The following is a 24,373-nucleotide window of genomic DNA, read 5'->3' on the forward strand; positions in this document are numbered from 1 at the left end:
TTTTCAATCACTTAGTACATGATTTACAGTGTAACCAATTAAAAAATTTCTTGACTTTCATTAAATCCTCAGCTGGATATATTTCAAAATGGTTGAAAATTCTTTTTTATAAATAATATGCTAAGATTCCTACAGACTCCAAGTTTTCTTTTCCTGTCCAAGATCCATAGTTTTGGTGTCATCGTTATGCATAGCGGTGTCACATAGAGTTTGCTTAACAGCTCTACATGATCTTTTATTAGTAAAGAAACCCAATGATTACTTTTCCTTACATCAATAAGAATATATGCATTTACAGAAGCTAGGATTTTATTGTATGCTTCGAGGAGATTATTTTTGTGGATAATCTGACTTAAAGATGGGACTCATGAAGTAATAGTATTCTCCCACTATATTTCCTTTGAAAATCGAAACTATTTTATTTGTTTGGTTGTTTTCCTTTGCTTTTGGGCCACCACCAATCCAGCATCCTCAAAACTTATTCCTGAGTTTGCACTTAGGAATCACTCCAGGCAGTATTTGAGGGACCATATGAGACATTGGAGATCTAACCTGGGCAGATCATGTGCAAAGCAAACACCCTACCCTTTGTAATATGACTCAGATTCAAAGAAAACATTATTTTTGCCTATTTCACTCTTTATTTATGCATCAAAACAAATACTTTAAAGAATTTTGAAAACTGTACTATATAAATTGTTGTTTATTTGTTTTGGGGTCACACCCAGCTGTGCTCAGGGGTTACTCCTGGCTCTGCACTCTGAAATCGCTCCTGGCAGGCTCAAGGGACCATATGAGATGCCAGGATTTGAACAACCATCCATCCTGGATCAGCTGTTTGCAAGGCAAACACCCTACCACTGTGCTATCTCTCCAGTCCTACTATACACATTTTGCTGGTATTATAAAGGTTTAGTAATATTCCTTGAACAGTTCTAACATACTGTTCGATATTCCTATAAAAACTTAAATACCTAAATTTATATTTGTTATCATATTATTACTCTAAGATGAACAATTAAATAATATTACCAATCTATCACTATGATGGTTTTATACATTTTCCTAATTCTTATTGTCTTTTTTCTAATCAAAGAAATAGCATATGTTTTTGACTATAGAATAAAGTAAAAATTAAAAATCTAAGTAAGAAAAGGTGCAAGAAAATATATGCCTATGGACACTGAAATCATATAGATGATGATGATAGATAGATAAATATTAAAGTAATACAAAACAGAAAAAAACATGGAAGGAGTTGATAAAGCATTTCTAATATCTACTAAGATCCGCAAAAGAAAAGATTTAAAATCAGATGTCACTGAGGAGCTGTAAGGTGGGTCAAAGTTAATTTAATGATAAATCTAGTGTTTCTTGGGGAAAAAAATGAATGTATTTTTCCCTAAAAGTAATTACATAGGAAACAGTAAAGGGACTTATATGCCCAGTTTTTCTAGGAGAAAAAAATTTAATTTGAAGGAGGTCAGTATTACTTGAAGAGCAAAAAAACCTTGTAACTTATAAAACTAAGTCTATTAGGGAGTCATTTCAGAGCAGAAGTGGCAAATATTAAAAAAAAAATCTCCATCGCCATATTTCACATATCATTAAGACCTGGAATGAGATGAGTTGCAAACAGGGGTAAGGAACAATATCGACAGAGGAAAGAACCTTTGAAAATCATGTTTTTACCTTTATTTACAGAAAACGTCAATCTCACAGATTGTCCTAGAATATTTTTTCCTAACCAATTTTAACACCGCTCTCAATTGTTGGCTCTAAATAGCATGCCTCCTTTAGCAATTTCTAAATTTTTGAAGTTAATATAGCTTTGCATTTAAGATGCTTTGGCAGGAATTGTAATGAGAATTTTAACTCTGAACAAAATCTCTTGAAGTTCTAAATGAGGCTATCAAAGAGAACATTCACCAGATGGAACCTGTAATTGATCGAAAGACTGGTGTCTTACTTCTAATCTCTTTTCTTACAGTGAATAGAAATTTTGCAGAATCTTCTTTATTCTTGAAGACCTAAACTAAAACATATCCTTTAAAATAGAGGCATTATACTTTAAAGGTACAGTTACAGTAAAAAAAATAAAAGAAAAATCTACCATATCATAATCAAAAGATAGGGCATTCTTATAAAAAGTGAATTCATTGACTCAGGGATTCTCTTTTGTTGCTGCTCTTAAATTTATTTTTTACTGCTTTTTATAAAGCAATATGTAAGGCTAAGTTTCTTGACCAAGATTTATTATTTATTTATTTATTTATTTATTTTGGTTTTTGGGTCACATCCAGCAGCACTTAGGGTTTACTTGGGGCTCTATGCTCAGAAATTGCTTCTGGCAGGCTCAGGGGACCATATGGGATGCCGGGATTTGAACCACAGACCTTCTGCATGCAAGGTAAGTGCTATCTCTTCGGCCCCAACATTTATTATTTTCTTTGATTCTTTGAGATATAACTAGACTGCATTCTCAACTCCTTTATACCTGGGCATGTATACATGCTAAGATAGAGGCTGGTCGCAAAGTAGAAAACACACTTAAACAGAATTTTCACTCTATCAAGTCTCTGAAATATGGAGTTCACTTATTGATGCAGTTAGCCTAACCTAGACATGCCATGTCTCCTTGAGTGTCTCATACAAATATATAGCATAATTGAATGCAAAGAAAATTATGGAATATAGAGGGTAATTGATGTAGTCTTATAATTCATATATCTATGTTTTAGAAATTATCCTGTTCAACTACATTAATAGTGTCTGCAATGATAAATTTAATGTGAATTTGGCTAAAGAATATTACTCAAATATTTGGTTAAAATACCTTAATGTTGCTGTGAAGATAAATTTTCAGAGCATATTAATATTCAATAAATCTTATTATAGGGCCAGAGAGATAACACAGCCTTGCATGCAGCTTGTCCAGGATGGACGGTGTTTCGAATCCGAACATTCTATTTGGTTTCTCAGGTCTTCCAGGAGCGATTTCTGAGTGCAGAGCCAGAAATAACCCCTGAGCACCACCAGATGTGACCCAAAAACAAACAAACAAAAAAACAAAGTGAAATCTTATTACTCAGTTTGAAAATTTTGGACTTACCTGCTTTTGTGAGCACATGAATCAAATTATACTCAAATTCACTATCTCTTTCTTTCTATCTCTATTTCTCTTGTTATTCTCTCTATAATTTAAAATAAACATATAGGTAATAACAGATGTCTACCTTTAAATCCAAAAGTCATTGCCAATCAGCTGATTTCACATAAAATATCATTCTAAGTTCATCCTAACATTATTTCAAAATTAATATATATATCATGAAAATACATTTTGACTTTATATTTAGATAAAAGGACCCAGAAAAGTAATTTTTGCAACATAAGTTATTATATCTATTCAATTATAATTTGAAATGGTAACCCCAAGAATAAATGAAAAAACGACATTTATATGAATTAAAATTCACTAACATACTTGAATTTACTTAGTGGGCAACTACTAATATTGAGCACTAAATTAGGCATCAGAAACTAAAACTAATAAAAACAATAATGGTTTCTGGGACCAGAGCAGTGGTGCTGCAGTAGAGCATTTCATTGTACTTGGCTAACCTAGGACAAACCACAATTTGATTCTCAGCATCCCATATGGTCCCCAAGCCAGGAGTGATTTCTGAGCACATAGCCAGGAGTAACCCCTGAACATCACCTGGTGTGGCCCAAAAATACAAAAACAAAAATATGGTTTCTACCTATAGTGAATCATATTTTCTAAATATAAAAGCAATGATACTTCATAGCCCTCAGGAGAAATAAGATTACCTGTTAATAATACAAAAAATCCTATACTGAGCCAAAGAAATTTACATGAATAGCGTAAAATAGAGAGATCTTAAGAAAATTAGAAAGAAGGGAAGAGATAGCTAGTCAAAAGCTCAAATGTGCTCCAGACTGCCATGTTTTAGTTTCATCCATTGATTGACTAAACTATTATAAAGTGAATTATGTCCCTCTAAAATTTATATTTTGAAGTCTAACTTTCAAAGTGACTATATTCAGGCATAGGTCTTGAAGAAGATATGAAGGTTAAATAAGGTCATATGAGTGGGACCTTAATTATTTGAAACTAGTATCCAAATGAGAAAAAGAAGAGACACCTCATTCTCTAAAAGTGAAACCAAAATTTTTCTTTTCACAATGACACAGAGGAAAAATTATGTGACAACTTCGTAGCAGTCCAGAAAGAGAAGCCTGCAAGCCAGGAAGAGAGGCCACACCTGTGTTTCAAACTTCATATTATAGTAGCTCTAAGTAGAACAATAATAGATTTTCTGTGCATTACAGCTAGCTAGCTCCTTTGCAAATTCCTGATGGAGGAAAAGTAAACCAGTAATGAAATGATGATCCTCACTTTAGATCACCAAATTTGGTATCATTTGTTAATGAACAATAGATAATTGTGACACCTTCCTTAAGTCATTAATCAAGGTATGTACAAAATTAAACATAATAAGGCCATATTCATGATGCATTTATAGAATATAAGCAAAGAAACACAGGAAGTTTATATATAATTAACTATTAAATAATTTAGCAGACATAGATCCAGAATAACTAAAGCTCAGAAAGGTTCAACTTGGAGGAAGGGATGTTTTAATAAAAGATGAAACTATTGGATTATGTTATAGTCTCAGGTGTATTCCTCAAATTTCATATTTGGAAGATCTTATTTTCTTTCTTTAATGTGATTAAAATAGAGAAAAGGCCATTAAGGAGGTGGCTAAGGTTAAATAAAGTACTAAGAGTCATCCCTAAGGCATTATATCTGGCACCCTTATATGAAGAGGATTGACTGGACACCAGACCTTGCTCTCTGTCTGTGAGGATCTAATAAGAATGAGCCATCTGCAAACAAGAAAGTGTGCCCTCAACATATCCTAGCATGCCAGCAGCCCAATATCCAATTTCCATCTTCTGGAATGATGCAAAAGTAAATTTCTTGTGTTTATCTGAACCACCCTAACTGTGGCATTTTGTTACAGCAGACTGAGCATACTAAATCATTAACTGATTAAGGACAGGAAGAATAAAGAGGAGTAGAGTAGTAAGAAAACAAAAATCTCTCAGTGGTATAGTCCTGATATCATCTAGCAAAATCCTTAGAATGAAACCATAAAAATATGGCAAAAAAAAACAAACAAAAACAAACCCTAGTAACAACAAATAGAAAACGAAACTTGACGTGATAACAGAATAGTTCCTCCCTGATGAGGAACGCATCTTTGAATTATTGGGTTAAATAATATAGTAGCAATATGAAAAAGAATAGTTTGATTTTTGCCTGTAGTTAGGCCACTTATTCTCAAAGCTTTATCCCTCCTTATTCATTATTCCCTAGTGGTTATTCAGTGCTGCTAGAGCCATTTGTTGTGAACAGTCTGGGGTATGTGACCTCCCTCCACTTCCACCTTGTTTTTCATCCTCCAGCAGCTCTTTCTCCGCTGGTTGTGATGTTTCTCCATAGGTTTCCCTGCACTCACTATTCAACGCTTAAATGCTAATGCACATTTAGCCTTGAAAACTTGCAAATACAAAGAGTAAAAAATAAATGCACTGCACACAAATCTTTTTAAAAAATACTTTTTAAAAATACATTTTCAAAAATACATTTCAAAAAGACCAATCACACGCAAACATATCAAGTAAGGGTCTTTATTATGTACTTATGAGTTCAAAGGGAATGCAAAGTAGGAAGGAAAGAAAAACTAAGAAATTCAAGTTTAAGATCTCTGAGTTCTTTTTTTGTCAGACTGTAAGTACTCATTTATAACAAATAGTTTATTTAGTGAACTTACTCTTGACCCAGTTTTCACCCGGGCTTTATAATGAAATGAACTATCATGATGGGAAGATAAACCAAGTCAATTATTGATGCCTCTGGTTTTTGATCCTTTGATTTCATAACTCTAGGCCAGATCTGGATCTACAAGCTTGATTTAAAGTAGCAATAGTTTTCAACCTTTCTACACTTGCAGATGGCAACAGTATAGATGAAAATTACTGGTTAATAGAATTGTGTAAATTGAGCTAAAAATTTAGTTTTCTTTGACAAGAGTATTTCTTTGTAGTGGTTTGCACCAAATCTTATATGTAACTAAATAATCATACCTAAGTTTCCCACAAAGGCATTACTATGTTTTGATATGGTTCTAGATTCCCAAATGTACCTTATTCGTATAGATAACATTTATGATATATATATCTTTCTAATTATTTACAGCAATGGAATCTGTTAAACCAGAGATTGTGTATGAAGGATATATATTTATTTATGACTATCACAAATAGTAGAATTCATCAGTATTGTAACTATAATCCACATAACAATCAGGTGGTACAAATCGAGAAATGTTTATGGTTATTATATTAATATTATAACTATTAACATCGGTAACTTGATATAATAGTATTATTATATAACATATAATAATATCTATAATTAAAGCAAAAAATCTGCTGCCTTTGATTAACATAAATGGCATCTATTATATTATATATTCCTTTTTGACAATTTACAGACATGAGGAGATAGAACTATAACAATTACAATTTACATCCTCAAATCCACTTGCAAATAAATGCATTCTATAAATATTGATTAACATGTACAGTTAACTCAAAATCAAAATAATTTGTCTTGCCAATTATATTAATAGAGCTATATTGTGTTATTTTCAAAACACATATAATGAAATCAATGTAATACTTAGCATGCAATATGCTGCATTATCTAATTTATTTATAGCATTTTGAATTGCAAATGCTTTTAGAGTATTAATTTATCTATAGAATTGTTTCATCTTTGTAGATGAAACAGTTATCATTTCTGACAAATTATTTTCTGACAAATATTTGATCATAACCTATTCAGTGCTGCTTCAGGCTTATAATTATTTTTTTCTTCTATTAATCCTATTTTGAAAAGGGAATTGTTGTGAATTTGTGTTTACATCTCTAATGAAGTTGAATTTTAGCTGCTGGGAGAAATTGCTTCTGAGTTCTGATGACAGTATGTAGATTAAGTCTATCTCTATGTACTGATACACTAATTTGATGGTGGTTCCTTTGTGATTTTGAGGTCCCAGCTTCTGTTTACCCAGCTTCATTTGGATGTACTGAACTCAACTTTTAGTCATTAGCATTCCTTTGCAACTTATATGTCAGTGTAGCTCATTCATACTATTTCCTAACTCCTCAACCCAAACTCCCTGCCAGTCTGTGAATAATGACTGAATCTTCACTGGATGATTGCTTTGTGAAGGAAATGAATAATTTATCTGATAATCATGGTCATCTATCAGACTATGCATATTTCCTAATAAGTGATTTTGCTATGTTTGCTTAAAACTTACACTGAATTTTTCATGAGTTGTATAAGTGCTTTCCAGCATCTGTTGATAATATCAACTAACTTTTCTTATGAAATGAAATCTTGGAATATAAGAATAGGAAAACTACTTAAAGATAAATATACACATTGTATGTGTATATTACCTTTTAGAATGGGAGCCCTCTTTGTATGAAATATAAAAAGATCTCCAGAGGTTTCAGATGAATTCACTGTTTTAAGATGTTTCATTCAAATGATCACATGCTACTCAGCATATTGGGCATCGTTTTGCACACTTCTTGAAAGACTAATTTGTACTTAATGTTTTGAAAGATGGAAATCACAGGAGCTCAGTACTTACAGTCAAGTATTCTCGATAAGTAACATCTGAAGGGCTAAGCATTACAATTTTCTTTTTAAAAGACTTCAAACTTTAGAAGAAAAGTTCACATATTCGTTTAAGAATAAGAAAAGGTTAGCAGATGGATGTGAACGTGCAGCTACAGGGGCAGTTGAAGGAATTGAGACTCAAGAAGCTGCCAAGCAAAGTACTGGAGGACTCTGATGATGACCTGAGCACGGATAGGGGCAGCGTGTTCGAGTCGCCGCTGAGATACAACCTCTCCAGGGACTGTGTGGCCAGTCAACGTGAGCAAGAGGTACACACCAGGCCTGTTTCCACACTGGCATCCCCACATTTCTTCTGTCCCAGTGGCGATGCATCCGTGCCTTCAGCAGAGACACAGCCTGCAGGGCTCTGCCCGACACTCAGGAGCTCCTGCAGGAGGATGCAGCTAGCTGTGTCCATACCACCCTAATGTCGTTGATTCACCCCCCCCACACACACACACACACACCATGCCCGTGACCGTCCTTCACTGCCTTTCTTAAAAAAAAAGAAAGAATAAGAAAAGGCATAAAAGAATATTTATTCACTGCATGGTTACAACTAGAAAATGGCAACTTAAACGGGATAAAACAAGGTATAGACCAAAGAATTTTAAATAATTAGAAAGTAAGACGCATTTCAATATTTCTAAGGAAAATATAACATAGTAATATGTATAGTAACTTGCAATGTCAAAGGTATTTCTAATTATTTCAGTATAATTTTCATAGAGACCACATACAAAATTTTCAACTTTGATCATGGTTCACTAGGGTGGCGCAGGTGCTGGAAGTCATGACATGCTATACATGAAACTCAAGGCCTCCCACATGTCAGACACATGCTCTACCACTTTGGCTATCACTCAGGAACCGCAGCAGTATTTTTAAAAGGTTATAACACCTGCTGTATTTAATTTTTTTGAAAATTTATAGTTTTAACTTATCCAATAAACATATTTAACCTAAAATATGTCCAATTTTAGTAGTTTAGTAGAAAAAGTTAAGCCAGTACATTTAGTTCCTTACTTCACATATAAATAAATTATACCAGATAGACATATTTTCTTTCTGATACATACAAATCATTTTGCTTCTTTAATTTTAAAAATATGAAAGTGATGAAAAAAAAGAAAAAAATTGGGGGGGGGGGGGTTTGGGCCACACCTGGTGATGCTCATGGGTTACTCCTGGCTATGTGCTCAGAAATCTCTTTTGGCTTGGGGGATCATATGGGACATCATATGAATTATGACTAATTGAAAAAGATGTCTTATTTTAGTTTATATTATCAATGCAGCCTAAAGTGTTAGGCATGAGTGCTTGATAATAGCAAGTTAATAGAAATAAACTCTTACCAGTAGAGTAGTGAACATGATAAAAATGTAGTTAAGAGACCAGTATAAGTATAGGGAATAGATGCTTACCCTGCATGAGGCCAATCTGACTTCAAATACCTGGCACTCTACATAGTCCATCAAGCGCTGTCAAGAGTGATTCCAGAGTTCAGAGCCAAAAATAAATCTTGATCACCAAAAAGCATGTCTCCAAAACAACAAAAAAATGAAGCTGTTGCAATGTTTAGGCAAAAATTCATTGAACTTACAGAGAAAACATGGATAAAACATGATAAATTTAATTACTAATAAAAACTTAGATTGACTTTGGCTTTTATCAAAATTGTACTTTAAAAATTATAGTATATAAAATTTGTATAGAAATTTATAACTTAGTAAAAATAATATAGTACCATATTTTCACTTTACATATAAGATTTGAATACTTATTTTTATTTATTTTGTTCAATTAAAGGATAATAGAATATAGGAAAGTAAATCATAAATTCTCGTGACATAATTGATATATAAATAAGGCCAGGTAAATAAAGCAAAAATAAATAGAACACTTTCAAAATTCCAGGTTATGAGTATATTATTCACTATTCTCCATCTACTGTAACTGATTAGTTTTGCCTGATTTTATACTTTGTACAAAAAAGGGCATAATAACATCTTGTACCCGATTGATTTTATGTAATGAATAAATATATAATGTATCATTTATAAGAGCTATTTTATTGCTTAATATTTATTTGTTTAATATTACCTGTATTCATCCATTCTGTTGAAATTATTCTAATTTATTCAACTACCTGTACTGTGAACATTATAAATATATGTGTGTATATATGTATTTTCACACATGTATGTTTAGGTATGTTTGTCAACACATGAACTCACTTTTGTTTTATTTTTGTTTGGGGTCACACCTGGGTCTCGGTGCTCAGAAATTGCTACAAGAAGGCTCGGGGTACCATAGGGGAAGCCAGATATCAGACCCGAGTTGGCAGCATGCAAGGCAAACACCCTATTGCTGTGCTATCACTCGGCCCCTCATTGCTCTTTCATTTGTAATTGGGAGTAAGTAGAATTCCTTGGTCATCTTCTTATTTCAAGACCATGGCGTGTTTTTGGTTTGTTTGTTTGTTTTTGTTTTTTTTGTTTGTTTGTTTTGCTTTGTTTTTTTGTCTGTTTTTTGTGGTGCTTATCGATATAGCTGGAGTCCTCACTGGATAATTGACACTTTTTTTGGTACTGGTGGAGTGTTTCACCTTCTTTCTCTCCTTCATCTCCCAAATCGATGATGAGAGCCTCTAGAAGGATTCCACCCATTTTGGGAGTATTAGACTCTTACCCCAGTTTATTTATCTTCTCCTTTTCAGGCAAAACCACGCAACTTGAACTAGCTAGTCCTGCCTACAGTTAGAGGGGGAGATAAGGGAGGCATCAAGACCAAACAGGTGCAAGACTACTAAGTAGTGGGTTGGATACAGAGGGGACCACATATTCTAGCCACCCTGGGGGTGAGGGAAGAGGAAATGGGAGGTAGGACAAAAACGGAGGGGTAGGGAGGACAATTTGATTTTATGTAAATATGTACCTAAAATGTTATTGTCAACAATATGTAAGACACTATGATCAAAATAAAAAATTATATTAAAAAAAAAGAATTCCTTGGTCATCTTCTATATATGTAAATACAACAAGCAATCAAAAATGCTTACTACAATTTTATATGCCTGCTAGTAATGTAGGTTCCATTTACTCCATATGCTTGCTAAGATTAATCTATTTCATTTTAATATTGAACAAATATGAATTTTTCTCATTTTATATTAGTTCTATTAACTTTATGGGGGGCTCCTTGGTAATACTCAGGTAACTTGGGGCCATTCCTGGTAATACTTGGTTAATGATACTTAATATTCAATGCTCATATTGATGATAGTAATTAATACTCATATTAATGATACTAAATAAAAAATACCTGAAATGTGATGCTGCTCAGGTGTAATTGCACTGGGGGGTTGACAGTGCAAGCCCCAACACTGATAACCCTGGTGTACCCCCTAATACAACAGGGGGTAGTCTGTTGGGAGTATACCCAGTAGTGTTGGGGGTGCACCAAGGATATGCCCAGTGGCGTTAGTGGGCATTGGTGGAAAGAGAAAGGCCTTTTGAGTCCTAATACTGTGATGGAGTTTAATCCCTCTCTAAGCACCATATATGGTTCATTAAGCACCACTGGGAATGATCCCTTATCTCAGAGATAGGATCAAATCTTAAGAACTTTATTATGTGTGTGGCCCTAAAACTGAGGAGATGGCTATAGAGAAATTAATTGCATAAATGAGAGCAACTGTACTTGGATAACTTTTAATAATTAAATGGATGTTTTATTATATCATGATCATTGTCCCCAACCAAATAATTTATTAATCATAGGTAAAAGTTATCTTTTCATTAACCCTTTCTAATAGAGGCATTATATAATATTGCAAAGGTCATTATTTTTTATTTATCTATTTACTTATTTATCAAACCCTTTAGATGTGTTTAGATATTGTTTGGACATGGACAGTGGATAGCACATCAAAGTTCTAAATCCTTTATCTTAAAAAAATTTCAGTTCAAAACATATTTTTGAAGAATATAAAGGATTTTGAACAAAAAGCACTAATTAAAGAATAAATATCAAACCTTTTTCTTTAAAAGGATTACTAGTAAATATCAAGTATTTTTCTCAGATATAATTTTTATTCTCTGAATGAATTGATTAACTTTTTTGTTACTATTTTTACTTGTGGGTGGAACACAGGATAAAAGGAGCCTGCATTCATCCTGAATAGAAAATTAATAAAGCATATGCATATTCTCATTGCAAAATTGCATTAAAGTGTTCTTTTTGCTCTAATTAAAATTTGTTCACTTAAATGTCCATGTCATATCTAGAGCAAAATGTGCAGTAGAAGTTTTGTATCTTTTTGTATCTATTTCCTATAAAAACTTGGGCCACGAACATCAGAAAAATAAAATAGAACAGAACTGACCTGGTTTGAAAATGCTGCCTTTTTTTTACCTTGATTAGTCTTGAAACTACTGACTACATATATCTCTGCACAAGGACTTTGATTTTACTTAGATTTGCACAACTCTTATCTTTGAAAGGGAGAAAAAAAAACCAGGCATTTTTATTTCTAAGTATCTTACTTCCATGTACAAGAGAAAATTATTTAAGAATGTGCTCTTGACTCTTTTGACCTTCTCTTGATTACACATTTGCCAGCTGTGTAAGGTATCACCAATCTGTTTCTTCTTTCCTGCAGCCAGTACAGTCACTGGCTAACCAGAGCATAAAAGTTCAACTGAATGTCATGAGAAGGTAGGCTATGAGTTAAATTCAGCTAGCTCCATAATGATAGGTAATATCAGAATATAGATAATGCAATACTAGAAATTATTCCACAAGCAGAAAATAATTCCAGAATTTAATTGTTTTGATTATGATTTATTATTTCTTCTTTGGTGCTTAATATGTTTGTGAAAAACATGTTTCAGTATTTTTTGTTTTGTTTTATTTTGGTGGGGCCATCTTACAATAGGATCTTCAATAAAATAGTCTGTACAAAACCAACTGTTATTGATACACTACCCAATTCTATAATTAAAATACAGAAATCTCTTTTTTCTTAAGCAATCAAGCAAATTAGATCATTTCAGAGTCCATGATGGTCTAGAAATAAAGGTATACTTACATTATTTTTCAAATGGATACATTTGTTTTATAGAAAAGCTAATTACACTTTTGCCATATTGTACTAGAATTTCAAAAATTAATTAAAATTTAGAGTCCATTGATAGCAACATTGGGAAGCTTTCGAAATATTTGATAATAAGAAATCTAAGCAAAATATTTTATTTTTTTCCTTTCTCTTAGTTTAGAGGGTACTTGGATCTATGACAACAGTAATTGTCCAAACTGCAGGTAAATTCTTCATCTTCATGAACCATACTCTGCAAGTAGAGAAAGGAAGTAGTTCTACAGCTAGGATTTTGATCACCTTTCCTATGGTTTCTGTGCTTCACCACTAAATTCAGGATTCTTAGCTGATGCCCAGCATCATTTGCATCCACATTTGGGACTGGTACCATACTTAAGAAACATGACTCTCAGAAGATAGTACATCTGCATAGGGTTCTTGATTTTCAAGAGTCCTTTGTAAACTTACTGGTATCATCTCCATTTCTGCTGTATCTTAGACAACCAAATTAGAGAAAGCACCAGCCAAACAAACTCCAGGGGGGTATTAGTTTCTCTTGTTTACTCTGTGCTTGCCATCCCCTGCTTTCTTCTTCCCTATTACCAAAATGGACTTTTGGGTAAAAAAGTAAGTAAATTCTCCCAAAACAGTGGTTCAGAGATTAAAGGCATTGTATAGATTTTTTTTCTTTTTATATTGTACTGTCTTTATTATTATGTGTTAAAAATCATTATGTTAAAAAATAAACTAAATAGATTTAGGTATATAATTGAATTTGAAATAGGCAGTCAGGTGGGGTGGTATGGTAAGAGTGCCTGACCATGAATATCAAGAAGCAACCAAGAAATGTTTGGACATCCCTGCCCCAAAAGCCAGGAATTTTTAGTTCACCGTTCTTCAGCCTTTTCCCACTTCTAGAACTGCAGAGGTCCTGCATTCTGATACACAGTGTAACAGGTATAACCAAAATGGTATTCAACCTTTCTACATCTACAGCATTGGTACTGATCCTGACCATTGGTTGAAGAGCAATATCTAGAGGTTTATCAAAACACAATTTATCAGCAGAAGTAAAGACCTAATAAAACAGAATAAGACCAAAATTATTTTCTCCTGGAATTATCTAACACTAACCATGCCTGTACCAAAAACACAAGTTGTGAAAGCTTGGAAATAAGCTATTTAATGAACTTGGCAAAAGTAGCCCATTGTACTCTCCATTCAGGAGCTTCCAAAGCCCTACATCATATTCTGTCCAGCATGAAACACAATTCTTCTCTGAGCATTCTTCTTTTTCTCTCTCTTCTCAAATTTTTCTTTCTTTCTTTCTTTTTTTTTTTTTTTTTTTTGGGCCACACCCGGCGGTGCTCAGGGGTTACTCCTGGCTGTTTGCTCAGAAATAGCTCCTGGCAGGCACGGGGGACCATATGGGACACCGGGATTCGAACCAACCACCTTTGGTCCTGGATCGGCTGCTTGCAAGGCAAACACCGCTGTGCTATCTCTCCGGGCCCTCTTCTCAAATTTTTCTAAATAAAATAATTTTGATTCACTGTTTTCTCTTATGAATCATATTTCTATGAGAACCTAGGAAAAAAATCCACTTGAAGTTTAGGAATGACATTTCCTTTCCCTATAATCTGGTCTCAGCCTATACTCTGGAAATCTGGATGGTGAAAACGAACTCCCACAATAACATATTTAGTGGATTTCAGGGGCAGCTTGACAGCTCCAGTAAAGCTGAAAGCATTTTATATAGACACTGGCTGTGAACTCATGTAGACTTTTACCAGTTTTAATGTCTGCTACTTGCCTCATTCTTGTACAATAGATTAATAAATGATTCATGAAAAAATGAAGGATTATACTAAACAGATTAAATAAGAAAAACAAGGATGAGATATTGATATTGCCAAAAGAAAAATGCATATCAGATAAAGCCTCCTTCCCTCAAGAGAAGTTGGGTGGGTTCTTATTAAGATTGCATCTCTGCTACTGAATAAGGAACTCCAGATTAATTGGTTTAAGGTTGGAATTTTATAAAGCTGAACATGTAATGAGATTATCTATAAAAGCTTATATTTGGGCCTTCCAGTGTACTTGTTAAACAAAAATTACTGATAGGTTGTCCTTAATTTATGGAATTGTGTCAATAATTTTGTAAGTGCAAGCTTGCCGGAATAAAAAGAAAATGGTTTATATTTTCTTTCAAAAATAAATCACAGATTAAATGTTGAGAAAAATTATGGTGTCCAGAAATGTGGAATAGGGCAGAAAGAAAATCCACAAAGAATATTTGTATAAATGATAAATCATAAATTGGCTAAATGCATATCAGAATAGCTTGAAGTAAAATTAAGCTTGTGAAAATAAAAAAGAAAACAGATTACAGAAGTTTTTTTTATAGGTTTTATAGGTTATTCTATTAAAAGTTTCCTGTTGTTTGCTTTGAATCATATAATAATGTTCACAGGGACTAAGGAGAATGACTCTATGTTGATGAGAATTTCCATAAGAATAATATAAATTGCAAAATTCTATTTGGGTATTTGATCAAATTTGATTAAAACAAGCCCTGTAATTGCTAATCTGCATAGTCATTCTTCAGCTGCTTCAACTCTGTAATCTTGGGGCTCTTAGTTACAAGTTAGAAGGAAAACTTCCCAGCAAGATTTATCATAAACAAATAAGGAAGATCTTCATAAGCATATGCCTCATAAAAAGATGAATGAATAATATTCATTGTCTTAAGAAATTTAGTATTTTTATCTTTGATTTCACCTTTCCTTCAATATTGATTTCCCTAGTAGTGGTCTCAGTCCTTTGCACTTCCTTAATATATGTCACTAGATACAGAAACTATAACCTCCAGGAGGACATGTGGGCCCTGGTCTAAGTTGCACTGGCTACAATTATTGAATGTTACAAACTGATCAGATGATGTTCAACAACACAAAATTAAAGGTGTTAAAACATTCATTATCTGTAAGAAGACCTTGGGGAAATATGTATGATAAATTAGTATTCCCAGAGGCAGAGGCAAGAAGTGGAACCTTATGCAAATAATTACCCAAAGAAATTGGTACCAAGTGGCAGAAATAAGCAAAGATATGGTACTAAAAACTCTCAAGATACCAAGCTATTGTAAGTTGATGATGGTGGTGAAGAAATGGAGGTGGGGTATTGGTAATGAGTTTTTCCTTTACTTGTAGTACTGTTGACTGGTTGAAGCTCTTTGGAAAACAACATTAAAACTTTCACAAAACTGAGAATTGAACTTTCATACAACACAATAATTTCACTTCTTAGCATATACCCTAAAAGCCCCAAACATTGTTTGAAAACACATTTGTGCTCCTATATTCAGCAGCACTATTCACCATAGTGAAAGGATGATAAATGACTGGGTGAAGAAACTCTATATGTATTTTTGAGAAATATTTCTGAGAAAATAAGAAAAAATAAAATTATGTAATTTGTTGCTACATGGATGGCAATGGAGAGTAGCATACTGGGTGAGGACTGCCAAAAATAGCTGGGCAAATACAACATGATCTCACTCATACATGGAATATATGAAATATATGAAGAAATATAAATAAAAATAGTATAATAATAAGTGATAAAGATAATATGACCTAAGAACTTATTTATAGAACTGAACATACCAAAAAAAGGAGGTTGGAAAGTAAGAGAGGGAAGAACACAGAAATAATGATAGGGAAAAGAGCACTTTTGTGGGGGTGTAATGTTGGGACATTGTATGAATGACACATTATCATACTGTAATTACAGTATTTTAAATAACAATGCTTCAAATTAAAAACAAAAAGGCATGGATTCCTTTAAAGATCAATTGAAAGAACATTAGGTGAGAAAATAATGCTAATCTGTATACTCTCTATAAGAAACCAACATTAAATAAAAAGAGATAGGTCAAAACTGAAAGGAAAGATCAGAAGTTTCATACTGGCAACCAATAATCAAAGGAGTGTTGGTATCTTTCTAGTGATAAAAGATAATTATAGTTGAAATAACAAACATAACCAGGGATAAATGAAAATATTACATAAGCATAATTATAAGGTAGCTAAATTTCCAAGAAAATCTCAAATGTGTATATTTCAGCAGTCAAAATTTAAAGTGTATTAAATCAAACTGGAAAGACATTACAATGGCTCAGGTACTTTGCCTTGCATGCTATTGACTTCAGTTTAATTCCTGACACCACATATGTTTCTCCTAGCACTGCCAAGATAGATCCTTTTGTACAGAGTGGGAGTAAGGCCAGAACATGTGTGGTTCACAAACAAAACAAAATAAGATAAAACGTATGAAAGAGAAATAGGTCATCTACAATGTAGTTGTATATTTTAACTCTTTATGGAAATTTATACAAGTTGCCAAAAAAATCAGATAGAATATAGGAAACCTAATCTAAACTTCATTTGTTACCTAGCATTATCAGGATACATAATTCCAAGGTGTGCAAGCAATAATCACTAAGTATCTATACATTATGTTTTAAAAACTCTTGACTATATTATGTAAAAAATTTTACTGGTTGGGGCCGGAGCAGTGGCACACGCAGTAGGGCATTTGTAATGCACACACTAACCTAGGATAGACTGAGGTTTGATCCCCCAGCATCCCATATTGTCTCCCGAGCCAGGAGCAATTTCTGAGCACATAGAAAGGAGTAACCCCTGAGCATCACCAGGTATGGCCAAAACAAACAAAAATAAATGATGGTCATGACAAAATTAAACTAGAATTAACCACACTATATCTAAATAACTAGCTAAATATTTTGAAATTAATTCGCAAACTTTTTGTCAATTTGAGTCAAAGAGAAAATCAAAAAAAGTTAGAAAATACTGTTTCAAAGAAAAAGAAAATACTGTTCTTGATTCAATTGGTATTACAAATGTTTCACTTTGAAACTACAAACTTTGTACATTTTGCTTAGTATATTTTACTGTGTGTTATACTTCTAAAAATTAAATTAAAATGAATATACAAATTCCTAGAAAAGTATAGTATAGTAAAGTAGAGACAAAAAAGAAGGGAAATTGGAGAATGACTGCAGATGCAGTAGGTATCCTAGTTGAGTATATTCCCAAGATTGACATAAAATCAAAGTAAATAATCTAGCAAATTAAAACAATCTACAGATCAAAGCTACACCAAACAAAATGACATCATCTCTATAAATTTCAAAAACAGTAGTTATGAGCTAATAGAGATAGCAAGACTAGTATAATATCAGCAAAATCTAAGGCAGGTAGCAAAAAGAAAAGCAAAAAGTGTCTCCCAAATTGAATTGTCAGTAGGTATTTGATTCTAAGCAACTCTATTCAATGAAGAGATGAGAAGAGCAGATCAACAGATGATTAGAGAAGAGCAGGCAACTCTAGATGCTATCCAGAATTCATGATGAGAAAGGAACTTTCACACAATTCACATGACACTGGGGTCATAGGAACTTTTGAAACTCATTGATGAAAAGTTCTGCAGGCACAAAGCCTGATAAAAACAAGAATTTAAAGAATAAAAGGTGGAAGTGATTGTACAGAGTGTAGAGTACTTGCCTTGCATGTATCTAATCTGATTTCAATATCCACCACCCCAGATGGAATGATACCTGAGAGGAGAGCCAGGAGTAGTAACAACTGAGCACTGACAGGTATAGTATAAAACTAACTAAATCAATCAATCAAAGGGCTTAGTTAATATATATACATATATATATATATATGTATGATCAAGACACACATATATATATTCATATATATCCATATATATATGAACAAGACAAAGTGATTGTGATGATGTGGAAGTGGAGAAAAAGGTACTTTCATTCACTGCTGATGGGAATACCATCTAGTTCAGCCTTTCTGAAAAACAATATGAATATTCCTCCAAAAACTGGAAATTGATATCCCATATGATCCAGTAATTTCACTCCTAGGGATATACCCTAGGAACACAAAAACACAATACAAAAAATGCCCTCAACACTACTATGTTTATCATAGCACTATTTACAATAGCCAGAATCTGGAAACAACTTAGGTGCCCAACAACAGATGAGTGCCTAAAGAAACTGTGGTACATCAACACACTGAAATACTATGCAGTTGTTAGAAAAAATTAAGTCATGAAATTTGCTTATACATGGGTGGACATGAAGATTATTTGCTGAGTAAATGAGTAGAGGGAGATGGATAAACAAAATAATCTCATTCATCTGTGGGATATAAGAAAAATAAAAGACAGTATAGTAATAACACTCAAAGACAATAGAGATGAGTATCAGAAGGACAAGTTCATAGTCGAAAGCTTTCTATAAAGAGCAATGAGTGCAGTTAGAGTAGTTAAAGGGTCTATATTGACAATGATATTTGGAACTTAACACTTGGGACAAGAACTGTGTGGGCTGAAGGAGGATAAAATTGAAATGCATAGCACTCCTTCATCAACAATAGTGCAAACCACAGTGTCAAAAAGGAGAGAGAGAGAAAAAAGAAAGAGAATGAGAGAGAGTGTGAGAGAAGCAATATGCCTTCACCAGAGAGGCATGAGATTGGAGAGAAATGGGGGACATTGATGGTAAAAAATTCCCACTTGTGAAGGATGCTGTACATTCTATGACTGAACCCCAACTTTGAACAATCATGTAACCAAAATACTTAAAGAAATTATTTAATAAAAATGGGGCCAGACTGTTGGTGCAAGTGGTAGGGCATTTGCATTGCCCGTGCTAGCCTAGGACAGACCATGGCTCGATCCCTCAGCATCCGATATGGTCCCCAAGCCAGGAGTTATTTCTAATTGCATAGCCAGTAGTACTTCCTGAGCATCACAGAGTGTGGCCTCCACCAAAAATAAAATAATATAAATTAAAATGAAAAATTTAAAAAAATGAAAATGAAACTTCAACAAGAAAAGAACAAATGACCATAAAGAGATCAGAACAAATGTTTCCCCAAAGAAGACATTTTGATTGTTAACAGGCATATTAAAAAGTGTTCATAATTAATGATTTTCAGGGAAATGCAAATAAAACCTAAAATAACATATCACCTAAGACTTGTGAAAATGGTTTATTTCCAAAAGTTCAGACTTAAGTGCTGTAGTGGGATGTAAATAAAAGGAACCCTCATTTAGCTTTAAGACTAATTTCTTCTTTTGAAAATAATGTGTAAACCTCAAAAAAATTAAATCATTGGGGCCGGAATGGTGGCATAAGCGGTAGGGCATTTGCTTGCACGTGCTAACCTAGGATGGACTGGACTGTGGATTAATCCCCCAGCATTCCATGTGGTCCCCCAAGCCAGGAGAGATTTCTGAGCACATATCTGGGAGTCACCCCTGAGCATCACCGAGTGTGACCCAAAAAGCAAAAAGGAAAAAAAAGAAAAGAAAAGAAAAATTAAATCATAACTACTATATGATCTAGCAATAATATACGCTCTTAATTAGTAAAAGTGTACAAACACACACTCATTAAAAAGATGTGCTTATATGGCACTATTAAAAATAACCCCCCAAAAAAGTAGCCAAAAATGAAATAAACAAAATGCAAAACAACAGATGAGAGAACCACAATGTTGTGTTGGCTTTTCATACATACACAATGGAAATTCACTCAACTATAAGAAAAAATGAAATCTCACTATTTTTTTCGTTTTGCTACAACTTGGAAGAAATTAGAGGGTGTCATGCTAAGCAAAATAAATAATGGAGATAAATAAAAAACAGATACTTACTCATATGTGAATATTTAGAAGCAAAGCAATAAAGTAAATGGAAAACAAAATGTTAGATTCTGATCATAGACTTGTTACTAAGTAGGGTAGTGAAAAGAATGGGAAGAGTCCTATTGGCACTTTTTAGGGGATTTGGTATGTACCACTAAAAAAAGAAAGTAACAGTCTTGTAAATTATTGCTATGTTGATGTTTTATAAAAGAAAAGGATTATGAAGAAGGAAAGTAGAGAAGACCCATCTAAGAGGCATAATATTTTTGACACCAGAATAAACACAAAAAGGGAGACCCAGAACCATCAATCTAGGAATATTACTGACCTAAAATTTCCCAAGTATTCAGGAAAATATTTCTTATACCTGAGCAACAGGAAGAATGGCAGTCACTGACTGAGAAAAACAGTACATCATAGCTATGTAAATTCTTCTTTTTAATAGCAACTACAAAAATAAAATCAAGGCCTTTATCAGACATAATAATTTATTTTGTCATATGATTGAAGCATATAAGACTAAAATGGCATGTTGTGTATAGTACTTATTATCTATTGTTCTCATTACAGCATATATATTAATATAACTACTATAAAGAAATTTAGGTGGAATTTTTGTTTTGTAGTTTCTCATTATTTAGATGTATCACTGGATCAGAAAAATATAACATATAAGAAAACTTTTGGTAATAGCTGAGATGATGTTTTGTCTTGTTTTGTGTTGTCCTGTTTTGTGATAAATGGCAACATGAACTTAGATCTATTAAATTCAGGAACCTGTATCATTAATGTCTATAATTATTTCAAGCAGTGACTACCCAGAGGAAAAGTGGTCTCTGGTATTACAGAAAACAACTTAGTGATAGCTTTTGGGCATTGTACAAATTTACAACTTTACAAAAACTCATTAGTTTGGTCTTCACTGTTCTTTCTCAAAACACCTATGGTGAGTATAATGAAATTGGACTAAATAGCCAAAAAAAAAAAAAGAAAAGAAACACAAGCTTTTACAAGTGGTAGTTTTAAGTAGGGTTTAAGTTTGATTGAATATGAAGAAGTCTTTGACTTTATATCCAGCTGGGCCTTAATAAGTTTACATTATTCAGGATTAATCCCCAAACTTTTTGGTTTTCTCTTCAATTTCAAGTTTTATTAGTTTTATGTATCTTATTTGAAACAAAAAGAAATAGGAAAGAAAGTGAAGGGAGGGAGCACTGCCAAGTAAGACCCACAAAACAAAAGAAAAATAAAGTTATCAGAGTACCTTGTTCACATAAAGAAAATATATTTCAGATCTGTTCAGTCATATTATATTAACACTGATTCCCAGAAAAAATAATTTCTGTTCTCTATACATATATTTTATATATATATATGTAACTTTCATAGCTGCTATCAGATTATTTACACTTTATTTCTCTGACATAAAAGTATTCCTTTAGAGGTTGGAAAGATCATACATTGGATCAGGTATGTGCCTTGTATGTGGCTAACCAAGGTTCTATACCAACTACCCTATAACCTATATGATTTTCTGAGCCCCACCCGGACTGATCCCTGAGCACAGAACCAGCTGCAAACCATAAATATTGTCATGTGTGGTAAAAAAAATACCCAAGATAGTCGAAAATAAGTTTTCCCTCTAAAAGTTTGTTTTTTTTTAAAAACTCTTCAATACCAAATGTCATGAATTTAAACAGAACACATTTATTTAATGGCCTTTTCTGCACTACCAATATTTTCATTAAATGAAAAAAGAAAAAGAAGAAAGGAGTCCTAAACAGATGGTATTCCCTACTATTATTCTGGGTGCTTAATATCCTTAAAACTCAAATTACTAGCAAAACTATAATGGTTTCAAATCTTGCCTTGCAGCATTTAAGTAGAACATTTATTTCTATCCCTACCTCTGTGCTATAAATGATTTTATTGTTGATTGGGAATTTTGCTATAACTGAAATTAAAGAAAAAGAATAAGATGTAACTATATAATAACATTTCAGCCACAATGGACTTAAATATAAAGAATCCTGATGCATTTTCTTTTTTATCATTTCATTTAGTAAATAAAATTAATAAAATTATTTTGAAAACATCTGTATAATATGTAAAGAACATTATTTGAAACATTGTCATCTTCCTCTGAATGAATTAGTATCGAAAAACATGGCACAGGACTGGAGAGATAGCATGGAGGTTTGGCATTTTCCTTGCATGCAGAAGGTCGATGGTTCAAATCCCAGTGTCCCATATGGTCCCCCGGGCTGCCAGAAGTGATTTCTGAGCATAGAGTCAGGAGGAACCCCTGAGCGCTGCAGGGGTGTGACCCAAAAACCAAAAGAAAAACATGGCCCAGAGTAATGGAACCAAAAGACACCCTTGAAAGATACAAGAAGTCAAGCACATGAGTCAGTAACCTTGCCTCACACTGGAAGAAACAAGATTTGTTCAGATACTGAGTTAATAGTTGTTCATGATACTAAGACTAGAGAACAGGGTACTTCTGTCACTAGTGTCCTTGCCTCACTTCATAATTACAGCTTAGAAGGAAACTAAATTTAGCTAAATCTTTAGATTCAAATACAGAACCAGATATCATAGAACAGAAAATATTAGTGCACTAGTTCCTCAACTAAATGAAAAGCAAATAAAGAGGTGGGGCTTGTGATAGAAAAGGACAGTTTCACATTTCATAAGCAATAACTTTAACCAGGGCCAGTGCTCTCAGAGCTTTTTCTAATTACATTTTTAGTTGAATCACTATGATATATAGTTAAACGTTGTTCATGATTTCAATCACTCAGTGTCCCAGTTTTCCTTCTTTCCTCCCTAATGCCTACCTCTATGGGAAACATTTTACCCCTCCCACCTTCTTTTTATTTTTCTTTGCCGAGACCAACTGGAAGCTATCTATGGGCCCAGAAATATGGTTTTTACACTAAACTCATGCCCTTGAAATGAAGCATGATTTTGTCTCTGCCTTTGTTTTTGGTTATAGTGGCTGTTATTTTGCATAGCTGCAGTAAGAACTGAGATAATAACTCAGAACAAGGTGGCCTTTTCCAGGAAGCATTTGGTCATATTTTCAACTGCAGATTTCAGGCCAGTCTTTCAGTTTGTTTAACCCCATATGGTCCTTCTTCTAGGTCTTGGGAAAGGTAAAGGTTCCCTTTTCCCCTTTTCTTCTAGCTAGTGGTGCCTCTTTAAGACATTCACTTGAGCCATTTGGCTCTCCCTAGTCCTATGTCATTGCCAGGGTGGCACAAAGCCTGCCTCAATACCATCTGATGCCTTTGGTGAGATGTTACAATGTAAGGTCAATCTCAGAGTAACTGAAGCTTAAGTTAAGGCAATATGAAAAATGTTCAGGTTTCTCTCAAACCACTTGCAACATTAAGATTTTGGAGTACCTAGTCTACTAGACAGGAACTCCTTTACCATCTTTCATCTTTCATATTAGCATCCCATTTTACTGCATTTATGCAAAAAATGATATTTTCACAAAGTATTAAAGATGTCAAAAGAATAGGGTGTGGAAGTTTTGGATGGATAATAGGTATACACAGGATGCAATAGGGGAGAGAATAGAACAGGCCCATCTGGGTATACTATTGGGGAACCAGGGGAATATGGCCTGTTTGTTGTATCTATTGATGTTCTATTGATTCTCAGTTGATGCTATTTTCCACTATTCCTGATTCATTGGCATAAAATAACATT

The 24,373-nt window shown here is 33.5% G+C and overlaps 1 protein-coding gene across 1 annotated transcript in view; it reads right to left on the reverse strand.

The window, feature by feature from the left end:
- Positions 1-8,277: 8,277 nt before the first annotated feature.
- The window catches only part of TBC1D32 (TBC1 domain family member 32), a 266,472-nt gene continuing 250,376 nt past the window's right edge, over positions 8,278-24,373 (reverse strand). The window contains 2 exon segments of the mRNA XM_049772618.1: positions 8,278-8,288; positions 13,782-13,925. Coding sequence (XP_049628575.1) covers positions 8,278-8,288; positions 13,782-13,925 — 155 coding nt within the window.

This window comes from Suncus etruscus, chromosome 4 (assembly GCF_024139225.1).
Source record: "Suncus etruscus isolate mSunEtr1 chromosome 4, mSunEtr1.pri.cur, whole genome shotgun sequence".
NCBI classification, from domain to species: domain Eukaryota; kingdom Metazoa; phylum Chordata; class Mammalia; order Eulipotyphla; family Soricidae; genus Suncus; species Suncus etruscus.